Genomic DNA, 21,445 nt, shown 5'->3' with positions numbered 1-21,445 from the left:
TGTGTGTGTGTGTGTGTGTGTGTGTGTGTGTGTGTATGTGTGTGTTAGGCATGAACTCTATCATCCCTGAGTTCCAAGCTCAGGAAGATTTTGGTCTAGAAAGTGAAAAACAAATGATCATTCATGAATTTCTAAGGAAGCCTTCTTCAGATTGCTTTAAAATGTGCATTTATGTGTGTGTGTGAGTGAGTGTGTGTGTGTGTGTGTGTGTGTGTGTGTGTGTCTGTGTCTGTTTCTGTGTCTGTGTATCTACATGTCTGCCTGTGCTCACCTACATATACAATCTATGGCCACTGGTTTTCTCCTTCTATCCAGGGATTGAATTCAGATCAAGTCTGATGGCAAGTGTCTTTACCCACTGAGGACCTCACTAGCGCTTGAAGTCCCTTTTTGTAATTGTATTCTGGGAAGCAGAATGCTTATCTTGACTGTGAGCTGCATGAATATGTGGCCTGATCTCCAGTCCAGCTGCTTCTCCATTAGCACAAATGAATAGTCTTATTTTGCTTATAAGACTGTGAAACAGAGATGTCTGTGTCCAACTTGAATCAACAATAGAGATTTTTTAAAGGAAAATAAAGAGGTCACGCTTTGTAATGAGGCCCCAAGAAAGGAAATTGGGGCTCTGTGCTTTACTGGAGAGTGCCTTTGCTTTCTTGGTGATTGATGGCCTGTCTGTGGGGACGCTGGCTACAGTAATGGTGTCATGGCCTCTTCTCAACAGTGGAAAATGCCTTTGGTCCCAGTGTAGTGGAGGTGAGAGTAGACTGTGCTTCCAGAGCTGATACAACCACAGATAGTCTTCTAGGCTTATGATACAGGGTGATGTGTATACTTAATGCTTAGCTTTTTTTGCAAATATAAAAGAGGAACTAGAAAAGATAGAATAAAACTGAGCAATGGTCAGTAATCATGGTTTCTATTTGTTTCACCAATATTAATTTTATATTTATTTGCAATTATTTGTGATCATGTGTAAATTCTATGCAAAAATGCTGATGAAAATTAAAATTGTGTGCTTGCTGAGGTAACAAAGGAAGGCTTTAGACTGCAATCTGTCTGGCATTCACATCCTAAAGCTTCCAATAAATAGCTAGAATGGGACAATGGGATTACTTGCATTTCCCTTTGGGGCCAGGTGACAGGGCTAAACAGAACTCCTAGGCAAAGACTCCCCTGATTTCCCTGTTACAGGGTTATAGTCTTCCCTTTGACAGATCCCCGTCTGTCCCTGTCCACCACCACTACCACTAACCCCCCAGTACTGTAGGACCTGATGAGAGATTCAGGTTTGCTTGTCACTCTGACCCCTGCTACCACTTTCTCTCAATGACTACTTAGAGTCTCTTTCCCCTAATGACATAGCTTTATGCTCTGGCAGCCTTCGGCAAACACAATTCACCTGTGTTGTGACCCCTTGACTTTATGAATGATGTGTGTAATCAGCAAATTTCACATATTACTTTCCAGACTGAAGCAGCTGCCAATGTATTACTTGTGCTCTCTGACCCCTGCTCTCTTCCTTAATCAGAATCCCCTGATGCCAACTCCTTCTTTTGTAGTTTGCCCTCCTTGCTGCATGAAACAGGGGCAAGTCTGACACTGCTTTAGCAAATGACCTCTTTCACATTGCCTATAATGTCATGTGGGAGCAAGGAGAATACATAAGCTACTATTGCATCATGAGAAACCAGAGCATCCTAACTGATTTTAGGAACTCTTGGAATCTGAAGAAACAAGACATGGAGGGTTAGCAAATATTCAGGCTTTCACTTATAACCTGCACAAATCTCATTTTGTCTTCTATGTTCCAATGGACTCTTTCTTTCTGGAGTGTCACCAGATGACTTAGTGTTTCCATTGCTGTGAAGAGACACCATGACCAAAGCAAAGGCAACTCTTCCAAAGGACATTTAATTGGGGCTGGCTTATAGGATCAGAGGTTCAGTCCATTACCATCAAAGCAGGGAGCCTGGTGGCATCCAGGCAGGCAAGGCATTGGAGGAGTTGAGAGTTTTACATTTGGTTCTGATGGCAAACAGGAGAAAACTGGTATCCTCAAGCAGCCAGGAGAAAGCTCTCTCAAAGCTTACACCCTGAGAACAGTGACTGCTTCCTCCATTGAGGCCACAACACTTAACTGTGCCACTACAGCAGGGACAAGTTCTTTGACACAGGTATAGGAGTGGAACCTGTGGAGTGACAGACTACAGGTGCATTATGAAAAGCAACACTTTGTAATGGGCGTACTTTGTAATGGATTGGATGGCTTGCTCCATGTTAGCATGGCAAGGTTTTCCTATAGTAGTTGATAGAGATCACTAGAACCATAGGCACTCCCAGAAAACACAGTCCTTCTTGGTAAAATGGAAATTGCTGCTTCCAGAACACTCACAGGGACGATATCTACCACACTCATCTAAGGGGCTTTTAGTGCTGCTGCTGTGGGGCCGCAACAGAACCTTGAGCCTACTTTGCCATTTTAATTTTTAAAACCTGTTTTCACATTTTAACATTTGTTTTCTCTCTCTCTCTCTCTCTCTCTCTCTCTCTCTCTCTCTCTCTCTCTCTCTCTCTCTGTGTGTGTGTGTGTAGGAAGGCAAGAGGGAAACCTATAGGGGAGAAAAGTACTGATTTGATATTTCACATCTCTGATTTCAATTGAAAAACTCTAACGATGGTCATGTTCTTGTGCAAACCCTTGTCCACCACTGTGTGCACAGGGAAGTCATAGAACTGCTTAAGCAGTGGATTCTCCCCTTCTGCCATGTGGGTTCTAGGGATCAAATTAAGTTGATTAGGCTTGCGGACAAGTGCCGCTTACCAGCACAGCCATCTCACTGGCTCTCAGTGTTTTAACACTTTAAACCACAGATCACTATTTTTGTGTAGAGTTCTCCACTTTCCATGGATCAAAAGTCTAAATGAGCACCTGCAGAGATACTCTGTGACAATGGCACCTTGATTCAATCCTTCTAGTTCAGCACTGAGGCTGACAGAGGTACTGTTGCTGTGTTACTGGGTTACACCACACAAAATTCCTTACCCTAGGTTAGGCAAGACAGTGTCCCATTTATTCTGGCATCAATTTGACACCATCTATAACTGCCATGGAAGGGAGTGTTGATGGAAATTGTTGGATTGAGTTGGCCTGTTCCCCTGTCTATGGGATGGGGGATGATGTGTAAACTGAAGGCAGTGCACAATGGTTGGTACCACTCCCTGGCACTACTGAATTCTATGTGGGGAGAAAAGGAGCTAATCACTAGTCCATCCTCTTTGTTCTTGACTGTGGAGACTGTGATTGGTTCTTTCAAGGTGAATGATGCCAAACGTTCTGATCATGGTGAACTGGACCATGGAAGTATGAGTTGAGTAAACCCTTTCTCTCTTCAGTTGGTCTTGTCATGGTATTTCTATCAGAGCACTATGAACGGAAACTAAGACACCTGCTGAGGCATCCCACTATCCCTGCTCAGGAGGATTTGAACTGGTTTCAAGGATGTTGACCTTGAGTTTCAATGAAATTGGGAATACATTCATATCTCTGCCTCACGATGAGTGTTGTTATTAGCAGTGCCTTGTATTTTCAGTAGTTATCCCAGATAAAAATGGTAATATGTAAAGAAAGGAATACAGTAAATGTTTTGAATTTTCTGTGTTATTACCTTAGTGCCTTTTAATAAATACACCATATTACATTCTAAGAATAAATAGCTTCAGTGAAAATAGATAGAGGGTTGTTGAATTTGACAAGTTGTCCAGTACATCTGACCTGACAGAATGTCTTCCTAACACTTATTTGTTCCTAATGCCACTGAAATCGTTCAGGTCTATGGGAAGAGTTGCTGACATCTGCTAAATATCACTGCAAGTTTAAGTTTATTTAGTTTAATATTTGGCAGATTTTCAAACACAAGTTTGTTAGCATCTGCTATCTATAAAAATAACCAAATCAACCTCATCTTACAGATTTTTTTTCCTGGTAACTAAGGAGGAAATATTAATAGTCCTAGTTTGACTCCTTGGTGACAGGAAACAGTTGTTTTCCTTTATACCCCTCACCCAATTCATCTTTGGTCTTGCATCAGTAAATGAAGGGAAAGCAGTAAAGTAAGTGGTGCTGGAGGGTGCTCAAGAGTGCTCGAGGGAACTTAAAAACAACTTACTCTTTTTAAGTGGATTAAATAATTCATCCCCAAAGATCTCATTTCCTCATGACATTGCAAAAAGGTAGTTATCTCTTTAGAGGAAAGACATTTACAAATTGGATAAATGAATGCTGAGAGTCAGGCTACCTGAGCTCAACTGCAGTTGCACTTGCTTGTACCTCGTATGATTGGGGAAATTTGCTTCATCCTTCTGTGTATGTCTTTTATAGTGGGCATGGTTGCCAGTTTATAAGCTCATCCCATCCTTCTATTATCTCCGGAGCACTGAGTACTGGGTAAAAGTTGAACACTTTCCCACAATTATAATGGTATGAATGTTCTAAAGCAAGTTGATTGAGATGTTAAAAATATGTAAATTGTACATTGCCATGTATGCTTCAGGGGAAATCCAATGGCTTTGACTTGAGCCCTTTGCTTCTTAGTTCATCCTAAGATCTGTGCAGTACTTGGTACTCAGCAGTTTGAGGGAATAAATAAGTGAACTATTAATTGACTAATTCTCACTCTGTTCCTCTTGATGTTTTCCTGCAGGCCTCAACATCTTCAGGCAGGCTTTTTACTTTGAGAAATAATCAACACAGTCTTCTGAGAAATAGTATGGTTTATTTTCTGTGTATGACTGAAATAACAAAATTAATTGCTTTTCTGTCATGCACTTTTCATGGGTTTTCATTGATCCTTCTGTGTGAACCAAAGCCTGTCAGTGACTTCAAACTGATAAATAATGATCCCAGTGTTTAGAATTTTTAATACAGCAGTGTATGTCATAGTGGTATGGGTGGCGGGAGGTTATGAAAGAATAGGAGCTACCGTTTTTTTTTGTTTGTTTGTTTGTTTTTTGGTTTTTGGTTTTTGGTTTTTTGTTTGTTTGTTTGTTTTCGTGACAGGGTTTCTCTGTGTAGTCTTGGCTGTCCTGGGAATCACTCTGTAGACCAGGCTGGCCCCGAACTCAGAAATCCACCTGCCTCTGCCTCCCAAGTGCTGGGATTAAAGGTGTGAGCCACCACAGCCCAGCTGAGCAACAGATTTTTAAATAAAAATTAATTTTTTTATTTGTATATTTAGTCTTGTCAGTTTCCATGAAAAGGCTATCATAAAAATTAGCAAGCAGTTTACCTTCAATAACCAAAGACATAGAACTTTGCTGGAAAGTCTAGTAAGGTTTACATTAACAGGGATTTCTTTTAACTGACCCTCTTATTTCTATTTTTCAGCATTTGAATAATTTTTAGTTGTGTTATTTGTTTATGAATGCTGGCCAGGAATTGTGATTGTATAGTGTGCAACCTGACTGTCAATGTACCAACACACTGCTTACGTCCTAGCTCGGTCTACTCAAGAAGCCAAATTTTCTACATCCCTTGTCACACACATAGGTGGATCACCATAGGGTGTGGAGAATGGAGGCTGGCAACCAGTTAAGTACAGGTCAGCAAAACAGCCTTGGGGGTTAATGTGGATTTATGTAGACTTTATCAGAAAGCTCTTTTTCATCCAAATTTAGGCTAGGATCCTTCTCACTTCAGGTTTATGCCTGTGAATATCTGTGGTCCACTTGAGAGCCTCTGCTTCCTGGTATCTAAACAGTGCTGTCTCTTGAATTCCTTGGTCCTGTCCTTATGCAAATGAAGAATTGTGTCAGTGTTTTAATGACATGTATGATAGCTAATCTCACTCAAATCTTACTTTTGAATTCTGTCTATCCAGGATCTTGTCCATCTTTCCAGAGCACACAGTCAGAGACTTCTTATTTGCAGAAGATTGTGAGCAGGGATTTGTCCATTGGTCATAAATTTCTTTCTTTTGCATAGAAACTTTTACCCTGCTTAGGAGCAATATCTTTGTCTCTTGATTCTCCTGTCATTGCGTGTTTTTTCATATAGCACTTACTAAAAGGAAATGGCCAGAGATTTTACTCGGTGGTCCTCTACTGATGATGATTGAATTCACTGAGAACAAGAAAATGTCTTTTCACCAAAATGTACAGGGATCGAAGAAAGGATATATCAACACAGTGCAATCAGTGACAAATTGCTCTGAGGAGAAAGGGATAAATATGTGTTCTAGAAACACTGTTGCCATCTTTCTTAGTAAAAGTAGACATTTTGTAATTTACATAAATTTTCATCACTTCAAGTGAACTGTAGGCAAGTCGAACTGATTCAGAATGATGAGGTTGCTTGTAGCTGAGGGGAGGGAAATTAAAATACATAGCTTCTGACTAGTATGATGAAAGAGCCCTAAAATCACTGGTTGTGATGGTGGTGATGGTGGTCATGTTGGTGGATGTGGAGGTGGAGGTAGAAGTAAACTTCATGAACTTAGTTAGGACAAATGAATTAAGTATGTAAAATGACTAAAGAGCCAAAATAACTTCTTCTTTCTTTAGCTGTGTGTGTGTGTGTGTGTGTGTGTGTGTGTGTGTGTGTGTGTGTGTAGGGAGAGGTGGGAATGGGGGGGTGCGTGTGTGTGTGTGCCTATATGTGTGTGCACACATGCACTAATAGTTACGTGTAGTTTTGCATACATTTTCTAAACAGAAATGCTTTTTGTTTCTAAGCAGGGCACCCCTAAAAGAAGGTCAAAATTAATTTGGAAACAAATTCAGTTTCGGCAGTCACCTTTTGGCCCCACTTTCCCTTACTCCAGACAAATACTTATGCAAACAAAAACATTCTTAGGTAATGTTGAATTTACAACTTGAGTGAGGACAGGATTAAACAACTGAAAGAAGCAAGACTCTATTTAAATAAATAAGCCAAGCACAGTTTGGTACTCTGCTGGCCATGGGGAGACCAGTTGTTCAAACTGTGTGTGGGGGCACACAGGACAAATGGTGGAACCTTTGCCATTTGTTTTTTCTTGGTTGAGCTATTCAGTCAGGCAGTCACAGGGCTTATGGGTCAGGTACGCTGGATTTGTGCCTTCAATCTACCCAAGATTTTGTGACTTATGTATGATGTTTGGTTTTCCCACTGCACAATTGTCTCATATACCTCATCCAAGGAAGAATTACCAGTTTCTTGAAGTAAAGCACACACCATTATAGGCTTTCATAGCCTGGTTGGAGCTTTGTCGTTTTTACTAATATAACAGTGCATATAAATTTATGTTGAATAAAGCCTTAATCTACAAAGAATCTACAAAGAATATCATGGATTGTAAAAATTATTTTACTAGAAAATCTTTGATCACTCTCTCACTTAAAATTTTATCTAGTACAATTTTCTATTTATGCATTTTTATTCCACTACAAAACCAAATAATAATTTATAAGGTTTGTGAAAATAAATATTAAGTGGAATACCAAGAGCTGTTAATTTTGGCTGTCTACAAGTTTCATCTATTAAGCTAACATAATTAAAATAGAGACATACTCTGTGCCTTGGAAGGATGGTCTTACAAGCATTGATATTCTTATTTGGATTTTGTCTAACCCAGTTCTCCTGTTTCCTTTTTTCCATGCTTACTTGGATGTAGCAGACCACTTGGGGATTGAATTCATGGGTAAGACAAAATAATTTGTTCCTTAAGCATTCTGAGATCACTTTGTTACTGTACATATTGTTCCCCTTCTCCATCCGATTTTAATAAAAATGCTTCATTAGATCTGACTAACTGTTAAAAAATCTTTTAGACCATTTCACACAAGATAACAGCTCAAAGTAAAAACCTCAATTACATATCCAGTAGGGGGTGTGATGATCAGCATATCTGAAATTCTGTAAAACTAGGATGAGCCTCTAGAACAGTATTTCTTAATGGAACACATATGTGGTAGACAACTCTTTAAAATTTTGTATCATTGATTTCTGTTAAAATCCCTTTTCCTCTTACAACCTGACTGTGTTGGTATGGATTAGCATCAGCACTTACTTGTATTGTGAACATATACCCATTTCCATTAACAAAATTAAAATAATTTATCTCAAAACATTGTTAATTGATTGTAAAGTATGTTAAGTAATGACACATTCTTGAAAATATTCGAATGTCTTCATGGAGCTTTACTTTTGATATTCATAGACAATTGTATTAAAATTTGGAGATAATTTTGAGTCTATTACAAGTTAAATAAAATGTTTGCTATGAAGTTCAGTATGGGAAGATACTTAGTAGTAAAGAGTTAGAGAAACTGAGAAAATCTACATTTGAGTATTGGTTCTTCAAATTCTGCCCATTTGAATCCTAAACTCCAGTTTTTTTCTTCTTATTTAAAGTAGATATGAATACTTGCTTCATATGTGTTTGTTGGTTGAGAAAATTTAGAGAAATTTACTTGCACCCATTTGTCTACTTGCCCATTCATTCAGACCATGCTTATCCAGTCTCAGTCACACACACACACACACACACACACACACACACACACACACACACACACACAAATGGAGGCAGATTGCTAGAGATAAGCTAGGCAAAGCATTTTAATTCTCTTCAGGCAAGATGATATCAGCTTGAACTTGTGAGATGTAAGAAGTGATTGGATAAGCTAATAAGTGTTTTGAATGGAATATCAACATATATTTGAAATGAAGTAATAAGGAAGGCTACCATAGAAGACTCTAAAAGATGACTGCAGATCTCACTGTCTGTGTTCTTAGATAGGGGTGGGATGTTACTGAAAACATGCTGACAGTGGAGAACATTCATTGGAGATGTTTATGAAATTAGATATAGAAATGTCAGCTTGGTATACTCTATTTGAGAGAAGATGACAAGTTGGTTGTATTGCTGGAAGTATACGGATTATAGATTAGTGGCTCCATTTTTATATCAGAATTTCTCTTCCCTGTTTCATGACCTTGCTCATTAGTGGTTTGCTATATGGCTATTTCATCATGGAGAAGGAAGACAGTTCAGTTACTGCATGTTTGATACACTGGTAGGTCAACCAAGTTAAAACACAAGAAGGGCAATAAAACTCAACTGAGGTTTCCGTTCAACCATGAAATGTGTGGCTAGTGTGAAAGTAAGTTAAGATGAAATCAAATAATATTCATAATTGAAGTGCTTCCACAAATTTATACCATGAGTAAGATAACTCCCTTGGGTATTGATGGATAATGATTAGAAGAAGAATTTAGGAGAAAGGAAAAATTTCAAAACCTGCTTATGAGTGTAGGCAGAGAGAAAATCAAACAAATCCGTCTGGAGATCAAGATTTGAGAGGATATGGTTTTGTGTCCATTGTGTAAGTAGACATTACTGTTGCTCAAGGTGAAACTAGGGTTTTAGAATTGAGATAGAAAATGTTTATTATATTCAAAATTCTGTAGGCAATGGGAAAGAGTTTATTATTTATAGATAAAACAGATACAAAAATAATTCCTCAGTCTAGAAAAAGAAGCAGCATATTGCCAGGTATTAATTTTCCTGCCCAGGACAAGTGGCTCTGGTGAGCAAATGACTACTTCCCACCTATGTAGTGGTTAGTTGACCCAGGCTGGTTCTTCCCTCTGGCTTCAATACCTTCTCAGTTTACCTTGTCATCCGCTTCTAGCATATGGATACAGAGAACATGCTCATTTTTTACTCAAGAGTCTTGGTCTGAAATGGTTCATATCACTAGTACCTTAGTAGATTTTTTTCCCCTAAAACTAATCAAATAACTCTATCATTTCTCAACTGTGACTAGCAAATACAATCTTAGGCTCTGTAAAAGCAAACAAACAGACAAACAAACAAACAAACAACAGACAGTTTTAGTAATTAATACCATAATACAAAGCCTGAAGTATGAAAAGAGTCAGAAGTTTTATAAGAGAAAGAGTTCTTTAGGAGCCAGGGGTATAGATACATAATGTTGTAAACAAAAATTAAAGTAGGTTTTTTTTCTGTTTAAATGGAAAAGGAGATTTCAGCTATTCATGTAATATTTCTGTTTTAGTTTCAACAGGAGAAAATGGAATCAAAGAGACTGTCTATGGCAAAGGAGGCTGAAAGATTTGACTGAGAAATTTTAGAGGAGGAAGAGACTAACACTTATCCATGGGCCACAAGCTACAGAAAGCAATGAGCATGGTCTGTGTGGTGGTGAATATGATAGGGAGATGAGTAAGCAGTTAGCACTCCTCATTCTCTAATGGCAGAAGGGTATAGGTATAGTTGCATGGGCTTTATGACCCTCAAAGTCATATTGAGAAAAATGAGTGCTAGGCCTGATTGCTAAAGAAATTTGCTTCACTGGGTTCTGGTGACTGTAGGGTCTGAGGCTGGATATTCTATGGCTATTGAACAGAACACCCAGAGATGCAGGAATCACCACTCAGCTGCTGGTGGGGCTGGAGCCTTTTAGATGCCGTAAGCAAACAAATAAAATTGCTTTATGAACTGCTAATCATCTTTGTTGGGAGAAATAGACCAGTCTCCATCATATCAGGAGGCATGTAGCATTGCTGAAAAGTATATAGCACAGTGGAACTAAAATGTATCTTGAAAGGTCTACGTGAGAACTCATTAGATGAAGTGTCATTCATGATCCAAGTTAAATAATAGGTTAGGGTATAGTTCATCTATATGACACTCAAGCTTAAGGGTATAGCAAGTCTTGTAAAAGTCTAATCATAGGTCTAAATTCTTATAGAAAATGAGTTTGCAATGTCTGAATATTTGATTCCTGAAATATATATTGCCTTGGAGGGAAGGTATTGATCAGTAAGCTGGAACTATGAGGAATATCTTATATGCAGATAGATGATGACAGCTGCAGAAGCTAGTTCAGAGCAGAGATAGGTTTATAGAATTAGTGAATATACTGTTTCAATTATGTTACTTGTCCACCTACACACTTGGCTGAATCTATATATGTAAAATAATGTTTGTGACTTTGCAAATAAATACCTTGAATTTAATCTATGATTTCAGAATTGATGTGAATGAAATGTTTTCCATTGAGGATGATGCAATGAAATTATTAAATTAAAATTCATATGGAAAGCAAAGGTGTACCCAATGTGTATATAAACTTTTTATGGTCCCTTCGTGGGCAGATTATATATTTATGCTAACTTTGTTTGCACATGTGTATGTGGGGTGGAAGAGATTTTTAAATGGAATTTACATTTACAGAGTTCTTAAGTTCACAGCAAAACATACTAGAACATTCAGAGACATCCTGTATATCCCTCACATGTGCACAGCCTCCCAGATGTTTTTCCCACCGGAGAGGTTCTCGTGTTGTCTCTTGTAGTTCTGCATGCACTTTCACCGTAAGTCCATGATTTTATGACAGTGCCCTCACATTCTTCTGTATAATGATGTTTATACACTATTAGCATTAGCATAAAACATTTGCATAAAACATTTGCTGCTCTGAATCTTTTTTTTTTTTTTTGCCTTTTCCAGAATGTCATGAAGTTGGAGTATAATATTTTCATAGGGCAATGAGATTCAGTGTCTCTTTTTTACATCCTGATGACAGTTTTCCCTCCCTCCTCTCCTCCCTGCCCCCTCTACCTACACCCTCACACTTCCCCCCTTCTTCACCGCAGCACTCACTCTTCCATTTCTCTTCAGAAAATGGCAAACCTCCCATGGATATCAACCAGACACAGCATATCAAACTGCAGTAAGACTAGGTAACCCAGTAGGACTAAAATGTCCCCAAAGCAGTCACAAAGAGTCAGAGGCAGTTCCTGCTTCCATAAGGCCCATAAGACCAAGCTAAGCAATTGTAACATGTGTAGAGGGCCTAGGTCAGCCCCATGGATCCACCCTGATTGCAGCTTTACTCTCTGTGAGTCTCTATGAATCCAGGTTAGTTGATGCTATGGCTTTTCTTAAGGTGTCCTTGTCCGCTCTGACTCCTACTATTCTTCCTCCCTTCTGCAGGATTCCCCAAGCTCCTCATAATATTTTGTTGGCTTTAATGTCTTTTTCTTGTTATGGTAGCTCAGGAACATTAAACATATGTGATGTGAAGTACACTGTCAAAAGATATCAATACTTTCCTATCTTTTCTGGATTTTAAATAAAGTGTCCTTTTATTGTTGTGTAATATTCTGGGTACTATTATTACCCAGATCTCCCACAGTTTGCTTATTTATTTAACCTCAAAAAATTCATCTGCTTTTTCCCAAGATTTGACAATTTTCACTATATTTTCATGATAAACACTCGTGTATTTGTTTTATTTCTGTTAAATCATATCATGTATGTACATTGTTTTATGAGAAATTGTTTTACTGTCTTCTACAGTGTCTACTGCACATTGAATTTCAGTCAGAAATTCAATATTGTTGCTCCTCATCATGTCTAGGACTTCAGTACTGTCAGCATTCTTGACTTGCCCATTCTAATAGGCATTTAGTGCTTTCACACACTTTCCACTTAACCTGTTCCTGGCATCTAAAGTGGAACATATTTTTCACTATGCTAATTTGTCATCTACAAATCTTCGGTGAGTTGTAGGTCAGTTGTTTGGCTGTTTTTCTTAGTGTAGAATTTTAGATTTATTTTTTTATACTTTGCAAGCAATGTTTCATTAGCTACATCTTTTGAAATTGCTTTCTGTCAAGAAATAGCTTCTATTTATTGTCTTGACAATACACTTCACAGACAAAAAAAATATAATTTTAGTGAACTGTGATGGTTATTTAATTCTTTCTTTTGTATTACTTACCTTTTAGAGTTTTGTCTAACAGATCATTGCCCCCTAATGTCATACTAGGTTATTTTCTAGTGGTGTTATGATTTATTTAAAATTTTCTTTCTGAAGACTAAGACAAACCTATCCACATTTATTTTAGTTGCATGAGATAGACAGCTATTTGAGCATCACTTGTTGCATATGGTATCTTCTCTCAGTTTACTATATCTCTGTGTATCTATCTGGGCAGTTTCCTCTGTTCCATTTCACTATCTACAATTCTCTTGTTAGTACCTTCCTCTCTTGATTACTATGGCTTTTGAAGAAATCTTGAAGACAGGCAGTATCAGCCTTTCTATTGTTATTGTTATTATTATTTTTTATTCAGAATTGAACATGTTAAATTTTGCTCTTTATTTCCTCTTATCTTTTGAACCAGTTTACAAAGAGTGAAAATATGACTCATGAAGGTTTATACATGGATTATAGTGATTATTCAGGCAAAGTTAGGAAAGCTTGGTTTCTTAACAATATTGCTTCTTCCCATAGATAGTTATGAATTTGCTTTTTAGTAATAAGATTTCTTTTCAGGATTGTTTTTTTTTTCATATAGGCTTTATTATGTGTTTGGAAACTTATCCCTAAGCACTTTACATTGCAGAAACAATAATACAACTATAGTTTTTTGTGTTTATGAGTTTAATTTCTAATTCTACTTGTTCATTATTGGTACTTAGGACAATAGTTATCTTTTGTTCATTAAATATCTACTGTATAGTTATAATTATTTATTCGTTCCTCAAAGATTTTATTGCTCTTGGTGCTCCTAGGTTGTTTTACATTTATGTATCAAAGCAGAGAGGGGTGGGGAGAGAGCAAGAAAGAGAAAGAGAGAAAGAAAGAGATTTCATCTTCCTTTCTAATTTACATATTTTTAGCTCCTTGTCGTATTTGATCATCAGGACTGGTAGTATCATACTGAAAATTCTATAAGAGGGAAATGCTTACTTTCTTCCTGATATAGTGTAAAGATTGAGTTCCTTATCATTTAGTATCAAATATGCGATATTTATAAATATGCTTGCTGAAGTTGATGATGTCTTCTCAGTTCCTACTTTTCTTAGAGTTTCTAACCACAAATGATCTTTTCAAGTCCTTTTTCTCAATCTATAGCTATGATCATGGAATTGAAATGATCATTGGAATGAAAGATTACATTAATCACTTCTCAATTGTTGAAACAACCTTGCATACTAGGAAAATTTAACTTGATAATGTCTAATCTTGTTTTCCTGAGTCCTAGGAAACCTTCTTTCTAAACTCTTCCATCTAAATTTGAATGGCATTAACTTCCTTTTTTACTTGAGGGACAATGCATTTCACAAAATAATACAAGCACATGTTTTAGTGCATGTGTTTCAACCACGATTTAAAATTCCCAAAGAGTAGGCATAGCTGTGAGCCTGCTGATGAGTTTCGAAATTTAAAATCTTCAAAGAGCTACTAAAAAATTCCTATTTTACAGTAGGCTCCAAACCATATGCCTAAAGCCTCCTGCTACTATTTAATCTTCACATACTTTTCTCAGTTACTATGTGCAAGATATATTGAAGGTGCAGATATATATTTCAATCTTTTAACACCAAAGTGCCCTAGGATTGAAAAGAATTAAAACTAATCAGTGCTATAAATTGTTATGGGAAAAAACCAACAAGAGGAAGAAATGAAGAAGCTATTAAGTGCACTTGGAAAGCATTAGGACAGGATCCCAGTACAGAAGACATCTGAGTAGCAGCCAAATGGATAAGTAGCATTAATGGTGCCACAGTGGAAATTTATATGACTTCTTTCTGCTTCTACATTACTCTGAGCTTGCTCTTTCAGGTTCATTCTCTGGGTCTAAGAGTTGTCTATCTTTAGAGATAGAGAGAAAAGATCAACTTCACTAAAAAGAATTAACCAAAACCTTTTTCTGGTTAATTTATTAACTTTAAGAGATAATTATACAATGTAATAATCCTTGCCAAATCCATTGTCTGTGAAACTGTCAAAATTCAGAAATATTTATCCTTAATTATATTCATAGTTTTTCTTAATGACATTTGTGGGATTTGTACCATGAAACATTCAAAAACAAATACTAATATGGAATACACTGTCAGTTAAATGCTAAAGTTAACTGCTACATTCAGGGCAACAATTTAGACATACATATAAGATACAGAATTTTGTTTTAAAAATTAAAATTATAGAATTGACAGTAAACTGGTAACAAATAATTTCTTTTTAGTTTGTGTCTTAAGCTTTGTTTATTTATGTTATGTCAAAAATAGAAGCTTTTAGGATCCTATGTAAGAAGTTTTGTCTCAAGATGTTACTACTTAACACTTAACATATGGAAAAAGTGAACTTCCTTGAAAGCCTAACTCTCTATTGGATTATGTAAAACCAGTCACTTCTCCATATGTGATACTTGCTCAAAAAATGTATCAAACTGGCCACACATCAAAGGCACATTGACAATGAAAATATTTTTTCAAAAACACCAAGATATTTCTTCTCAAGTGCTCAGTCATAGAACATTGTTCCTATGTTCATTGGAGTTATTTGTTATTCAACAGTTTTATCTTATCATGCCATGATGCATTTCATTATCTAAGAATCAAATATATTTGTATAATTACAATGTCCTTTGGAAACTTTGTCAAAACACAGGAAAAGGTTATTAGGTGAAATATCTTTTGTGCAAATGTCTTTTTTTCTCATTTGAAAAATAACATGAAAAATATCCTATTTTTTATATTCATAATTCTGAAATTCAAATCACAGAATTTTAGAAAGTCATGTTTTCATTAAAATCTTAAATTATAGTAAGGTAATTGTTTATTGTGAACTTAAAACAAGCCATTGAGTTTTCTGCTAGATGTATGAGATTATGCTACATTATAATTATATGATGTTATTTATATACATAAATTTAGAATTAACAAATTTATTATTTCAAGTTGATCATATGTTAAGTAGCTTTCTATCCCTTTTTATAACAGAATATTTAATGCATTTTAGTGGTCACTAAAGAAAATCTCATGAGAAATGGCCAGATTCTAATTTTACTCAGATGACATTAAGAATGGATATCATAAACGAATCTGTATAGCTTTCCTTTAGGTCTAACAGGCTCACAGTTAAGTGAATTAAACTTTTTGTTTTAATTTGTGAATTTTCATTACAAATCTGGAAGTGGGAATCTTTTTTTGTCTAGATAATGACTGTGAATTAGAAAGTATTTGGAAACAAAAGTGTTGTCACTGATTTATAAACACAATTTTGTCTTATTACAAAATAAATTGGTAATTTGTGGACAAACTATTTATAATGTGTTTTCAGAGGGAATGTAGCCAAAGGGTATAGTTCTCCTCATACACTATTTGCTATATTAAACTGCCTGAACAGTCAACTGTGTTAAATTGTCATAACAATATTGAATAGTATGTGCCAGAAAAGTTGGATGATCTTTTGAACTCTCAAAAAAGCATATTGTAGATCCTTTTGTATAGTGATCATACATGTCAAAGCTGAAGAGCACCTAGGAATAATTTCTTATCCAAAGAACAAGAAAACAGCAGATAGAGAATTTGAGCTCAGATATATCTTATACTAGAACTCTTGAGTGCTGTAGATGATTAAGTGCTGGCCACATCCCAGTATGAGGGCTGCGTGGGAACTAAAAAAGGTTGTCCTTTGGCAATGTCTTTGATTATAATGCTGTTTTGTAACCAGTCCTAGGACTTTGGAGGCCATATATCTTCTATGAATACTGTCTCACATTAGCTGGCCATCAGAGTCTCTAGTATGTAAACATTCACACACACTATATAGTGTATGAACATTTCTAATCAAGTATAATGTGTTTTGAGAGACAGGCTTGGAATGTGTATAGGGAAATGGTTCAACAGACTGTTGTAATGAGCAAATATCATATGCCAGAGGACATCAATTACAGGTAGTTATAGCCCAGTGTTCAATGGTATTTTTTTAAATTACTGAGATATAAATTTAAATATGTGACTATATTTCTAATTATTTCTGCATGGTTAAAAATTCATATGGATGAATGTATATTTATAGGCAAAATCCTATAATTTCCAGGATCAACTAATACATTTTGATTTGTAGATACTATTGGAAGTCTTAAACAATATAAAAAAGTGGTGCTCTAAACATAAACATAAATACAAAAATATTTTTGCTAGGGTATCAATGTTCTCTTTTCCACAAAGCCGCTATACAACTAACTACATTGGTATTTATTTTTGAGGTAGTGAATTCATATACTTCTGAAAACCTTAGACTATCAATGGTTTGTGGTATATGGTAAAATATGAGTTATATCATATTTATAATCAGAGATTTGGGAGAATGTGTTACCTTTTAAGAATTAAGATCATTTAGGAGTAAGACTTCAAGTTGCTTCTAGAGAAATACTTTTTAAAATGGCATAAATAAGCACATAGCTTAATTGTCATTAGGTTATTATATTTTTGTAATATATAAATCTCTTTTTCAGATAGAAATACTTAATTTCTAACAGATAATATTGGAATTGGGACTTGTCAAATCTCACACAAAAGAATTCAAGATCTTAAAGATTTCCAAACAGATTACACCAACACACCAAAGGCATACATGGGTGGGTGGCTTCATAACTTCAAAGTTAATTCCAAAGATTTAGAATGTACAATAAAATTAGAGAAATTAAAAGCAGAAAAAAAGTTTAGATTTTTATAAGAAAGTAACTTTTAGAAGATTTTTAAAGTGGTCATTCCTTTTATATCTAATTCTTTATGACCTTTAATTTAGGAATTAGGTTAAAGACCTGGGAAAGGGGATGTGGAGAAACAGAGGAGGAAGAAGAAGAGGAGGAGGAGGAGGGAGAGAGAGNGAGAGAGAGAGAGAGAGAGAGAGAGAGAGAGAGAGAGAGAGAGAGAGAGTAGGTGTGGTTAGTAATCTTATGAGGGTTTATCTAATAAGAGTATTGGGAAAACCATCAAAGATGGGCATTGTGCCAGGTCAGCCCTCTATCTATAATAAGTCATGTATAACAAACACTCAGATTGTCACTTCAGTGCTTGGAGAGATTTATAAGCCAATTAATGAAACTCATTTAGGGTTAATTTGATTTTTCTTCTACTTTTACAGGCTAGAGAGTGGTGTTTGCTTAACACACTTAGAATGTTAACATCAATAATAGTTTGCATATGTTAGCTATTTCATATGTTATTCAACATACGGTATTTTTGAATTAGGATGGATCTAATTGATCCTAACTCCATTGATAGACTGGGAATACTTGCATGGCTTATACACACACACACACACACACACACACACACACACACACACACACATACACGCCTTTGAATAAACATGTTGGGATACTGTGTTCTATTTCTCTCCTGAAGGTTTTCAAACCCTTCGTGATGCTTCTGTAAATCTGTGAAACCTAGAGAGACAGGGAATGTGGGTAACCTTTTAAAATTTACTTATCTAAAGAACTATGTTTCATGGACCTAAAAAAAAAAAAAAAAAATGAGGGAAAAGAACATAATGGAGTGACTGTCTTCATCATTTTTCAGTAATTAAGATGATTTTTTTTCCCCTTAGAGAAAATAATAAGATTGCTATAGTGTGGAGATAAAGAAAAGAAGGAACAGAAAGAAAGAAAGAAAGAAAGAAAGAAAGAAAGAAAGAAAGAAAGAAAGAAAGAAAGAAAGAAAGAAAGAAAGAAAGAAAGAAAGTGAATAAAGGGCATGAAGGGAAAGGGGTTTGTGGAAGTGTCGAGTTGATTGTAACTGAATAACCACATATGTGACAGATGCTTTCTGACATGGCATGTCAAGAAGGCAGATCAGGCTATGCTAACCTTGTCTGCTCTCAGGAGGAAGAACCACCGTCTGTCCTGTCTCGGGAAAGCATTTTGAAGTTTCTGTCAGGAGAATGATCAAGTGTCCCTTGAACAAGTTCTTGTGTCTTTAGCCATGTGTAGTTTGCTTGTAGGCATTATGGACAGAGTTCCAGAAGACAGGTCAAATATTCACCAAACACTCGTTGTTTGAGAAGCTCGGTGGGCAACATGAAGGTGAGCTCGGATGCAGAGAAAATGGCCAAAAAAAAAGCCAGGAAGCAGCAGGTCAAGGCAGGGCCACACACATGTAGGGAAAAGGCAACAGGTCTTTCTTCAGACAGAATTGTAAATATCCTAATGAAGAGGTTAGAGTCTGTGGAACCAGAATGAAGTAATGTGCAAATATGAATTCTTATTAAATGTAAGGACATTGATTCATATTAGCAAAGGAAAGAACACTAAAATAATGAAATTCGATTTAAATTTTAAATTAAATTGGGTAATTTTCCCATGTAAATTTCCTGGTATATTTAAAATGAAATCTACCCAATAAAAATTACCTAGTCTTTCATAGTCTGACTTTGTCTCCTTGACAGCCACAGCCATATTATGTTTCTCCCTTGTTCTATCTACCTCAGGGCCCTTAATCTCTAATTTCAGGACTGTGTGTCATATTTACCTAAATGTGTTTGGCTCCTTCCCAGAAAAAAAAGACTAATTTCTAAGATATTTAACCTATGACTATAGTCAATACATTCTAACTCTTAGGTAGCAAACACCTTTGCTACTTCCCGTGTATTTATTACTGTCCTGCATTTATTTGTTCATTGTCCTTTTATAAGCTTTTTGTTGTCCTTTTAATGAATTCAGGAAATCACTTGTCCTACCTAATACATGAAAATATCTAATTAATGAAAGCACTCTTTACATACATAACACTACTGTCATTGTTTACTTTTTTATATGCGTTGATGCTATTTTCAAATTGCTAGGTCAGCAGACATTTCATAACGAAACTTTCTCTGAATATTGGAATACACTTCAGACTATTGCTGCATTTTCAATGTGCGGCATTTCTGCACATATTCAGCATTAATTGTATCATACATGTATATGATTAATTATAGGTTGTTAACATATAAATAGCTAAAAATTTCTCTTTTGGCACTTAACCCAAGATGTGAATTTTAAAGAAAATTATATATTATGTAAATCAGCAAGGTAAAATAATGCTATTTGCCCAAATTAAAATTTTTAGAGAGTTACTGGATTTATACTTTTTCCACTGTATCCTCTTTCCAAATTTTTCTTGTGTTTCCCAGCTCCTTAAATAATTGACCTGTTCATTAATTAAAACACACTGTATGTTACCTAACAGTCTTCTCATTGGAAAAACAATCAGTTCTGTGATGGCTGAGCTTTCTCAGTACTTAATCTCCAGTCCCATGCTAAGCAGAAGAGCCCAGTCAATATTGATTGAGTTCATTCTTTAAAAGTATATTCAAAAATTATGAAGCTTTACTTAACATGTAAGTTGCTTATATAGTGAAAGATAACAAACAAACAACATACAGTAGAAACACCAGTCACACACAAGTGTAGGGGGGCTCAATTCAGCTTGTCTATCAAAAACCTGTATTCTTTCTAGCTATTTCTCCTGTTCATTTTTACATTGAAAACATGTTCCTCTAAAGGAGGTCTTCTTCAAGCCACAGCTTACAGTTCGTTTAGGAATACCATTTGGTGATGTGATAGGAATAAGTCTTTTCAACAGGACTGGGCTCAGATTGAAAACTCAAGTGAACTCTGTTTCTCAGCTAGGTTAGCTGCCTGGGTGATTTCTCTGCCTGTGCTTTTGTGTGCATACAGAAGAGGAACACTGTCAAGGTGAATGTCATATAGACTCGGAATACCGGCATGGCTTGTAAGCATTCAGGTTTTACAAGTAATTGAAGGAGGAGCGTTATTGTTGTTTACCGCTATCTGATAGAATCATGTGATTTCATAGACATTGTTTCTTTTTATATTTCACTGTTATCAGGAACTTTAAACCTGAAATGCATGGAATTAGCATCCTAAAGGTGTGTGTGGCCTTTGAGTGGGAAAAAATTAATATTGCACTTATTTTACTGTCCTTGGAAATACTCTAACTCTAGATCATGTGTCTGCGTGCCTGGTGACAGAGGAAGACATAAGCATGCAAGAAAATACTTTGTTCACTGCAAACGTGAAAAAAGTTCCAAGTGAAAGCAATGGATAATATAGAACATGAAACATGATTCTTTCCAGTGGTTCCAGAGCCCAATCTTATCACTTATACCTTTCTTGTGCAAAAACTGCTATTCTTTCACTCTCTCTGTGCTCATCCCTAAGCATTTGGAGCTAGAACACAGTATATTCAAATAAAGATTTAGTGGTAGAATTTTTTCTGTAAATAAGGTTGTCTAATTTAGTGAATAAAAATGTAGTTAATTTCAATTTCTAGCATGCAGCATGTTTTTGATGACTGTATCTCACGTTGTTGTGGAGTGCATTTATACCAAACCTATACTTTTTCTTTTATATTAAATTAAACCTGGAGCTGAGTATTTTCACTGGTAATCTTAGTTCTAGAGCAATGAACTGAAGTGATAACTATCTCTGCTATGATCCATTTCTGTCTCACTTCCAAGCCCTCGTTGAATGAGTGACTCAGATGGGTATCAACAGAAAAAAGATAAGATGAATTAACAGAGAGAGAGAGAGAGAGAGAGAGAGAGAGAGAGAGAGAGAGAGAGA

At 36.0% G+C, this 21,445-nt stretch overlaps 1 protein-coding gene across 2 annotated transcripts in view; it reads left to right on the top strand.

The window, feature by feature from the left end:
- Positions 1–21,445, top strand: part of Nrg3 (neuregulin 3) — a 1,055,513-nt gene that overhangs the window by 920,986 nt on the left and 113,082 nt on the right. For both annotated transcript variants that reach the window (XM_021203112.2, XM_029541389.1), the window contains exon 4: positions 7,656–7,679. In XM_021203112.2, the coding sequence (XP_021058771.1) occupies positions 7,656–7,679 (24 nt within the window). The remainder of the gene's footprint in view (positions 1–7,655; positions 7,680–21,445) is intronic.

This window comes from Mus pahari, chromosome 8 (assembly GCF_900095145.1).
Source record: "Mus pahari chromosome 8, PAHARI_EIJ_v1.1, whole genome shotgun sequence".
NCBI lineage: Eukaryota > Metazoa > Chordata > Mammalia > Rodentia > Muridae > Mus > Mus pahari.
This window is presented reverse-complemented; position numbering and strand designations above follow the sequence as displayed.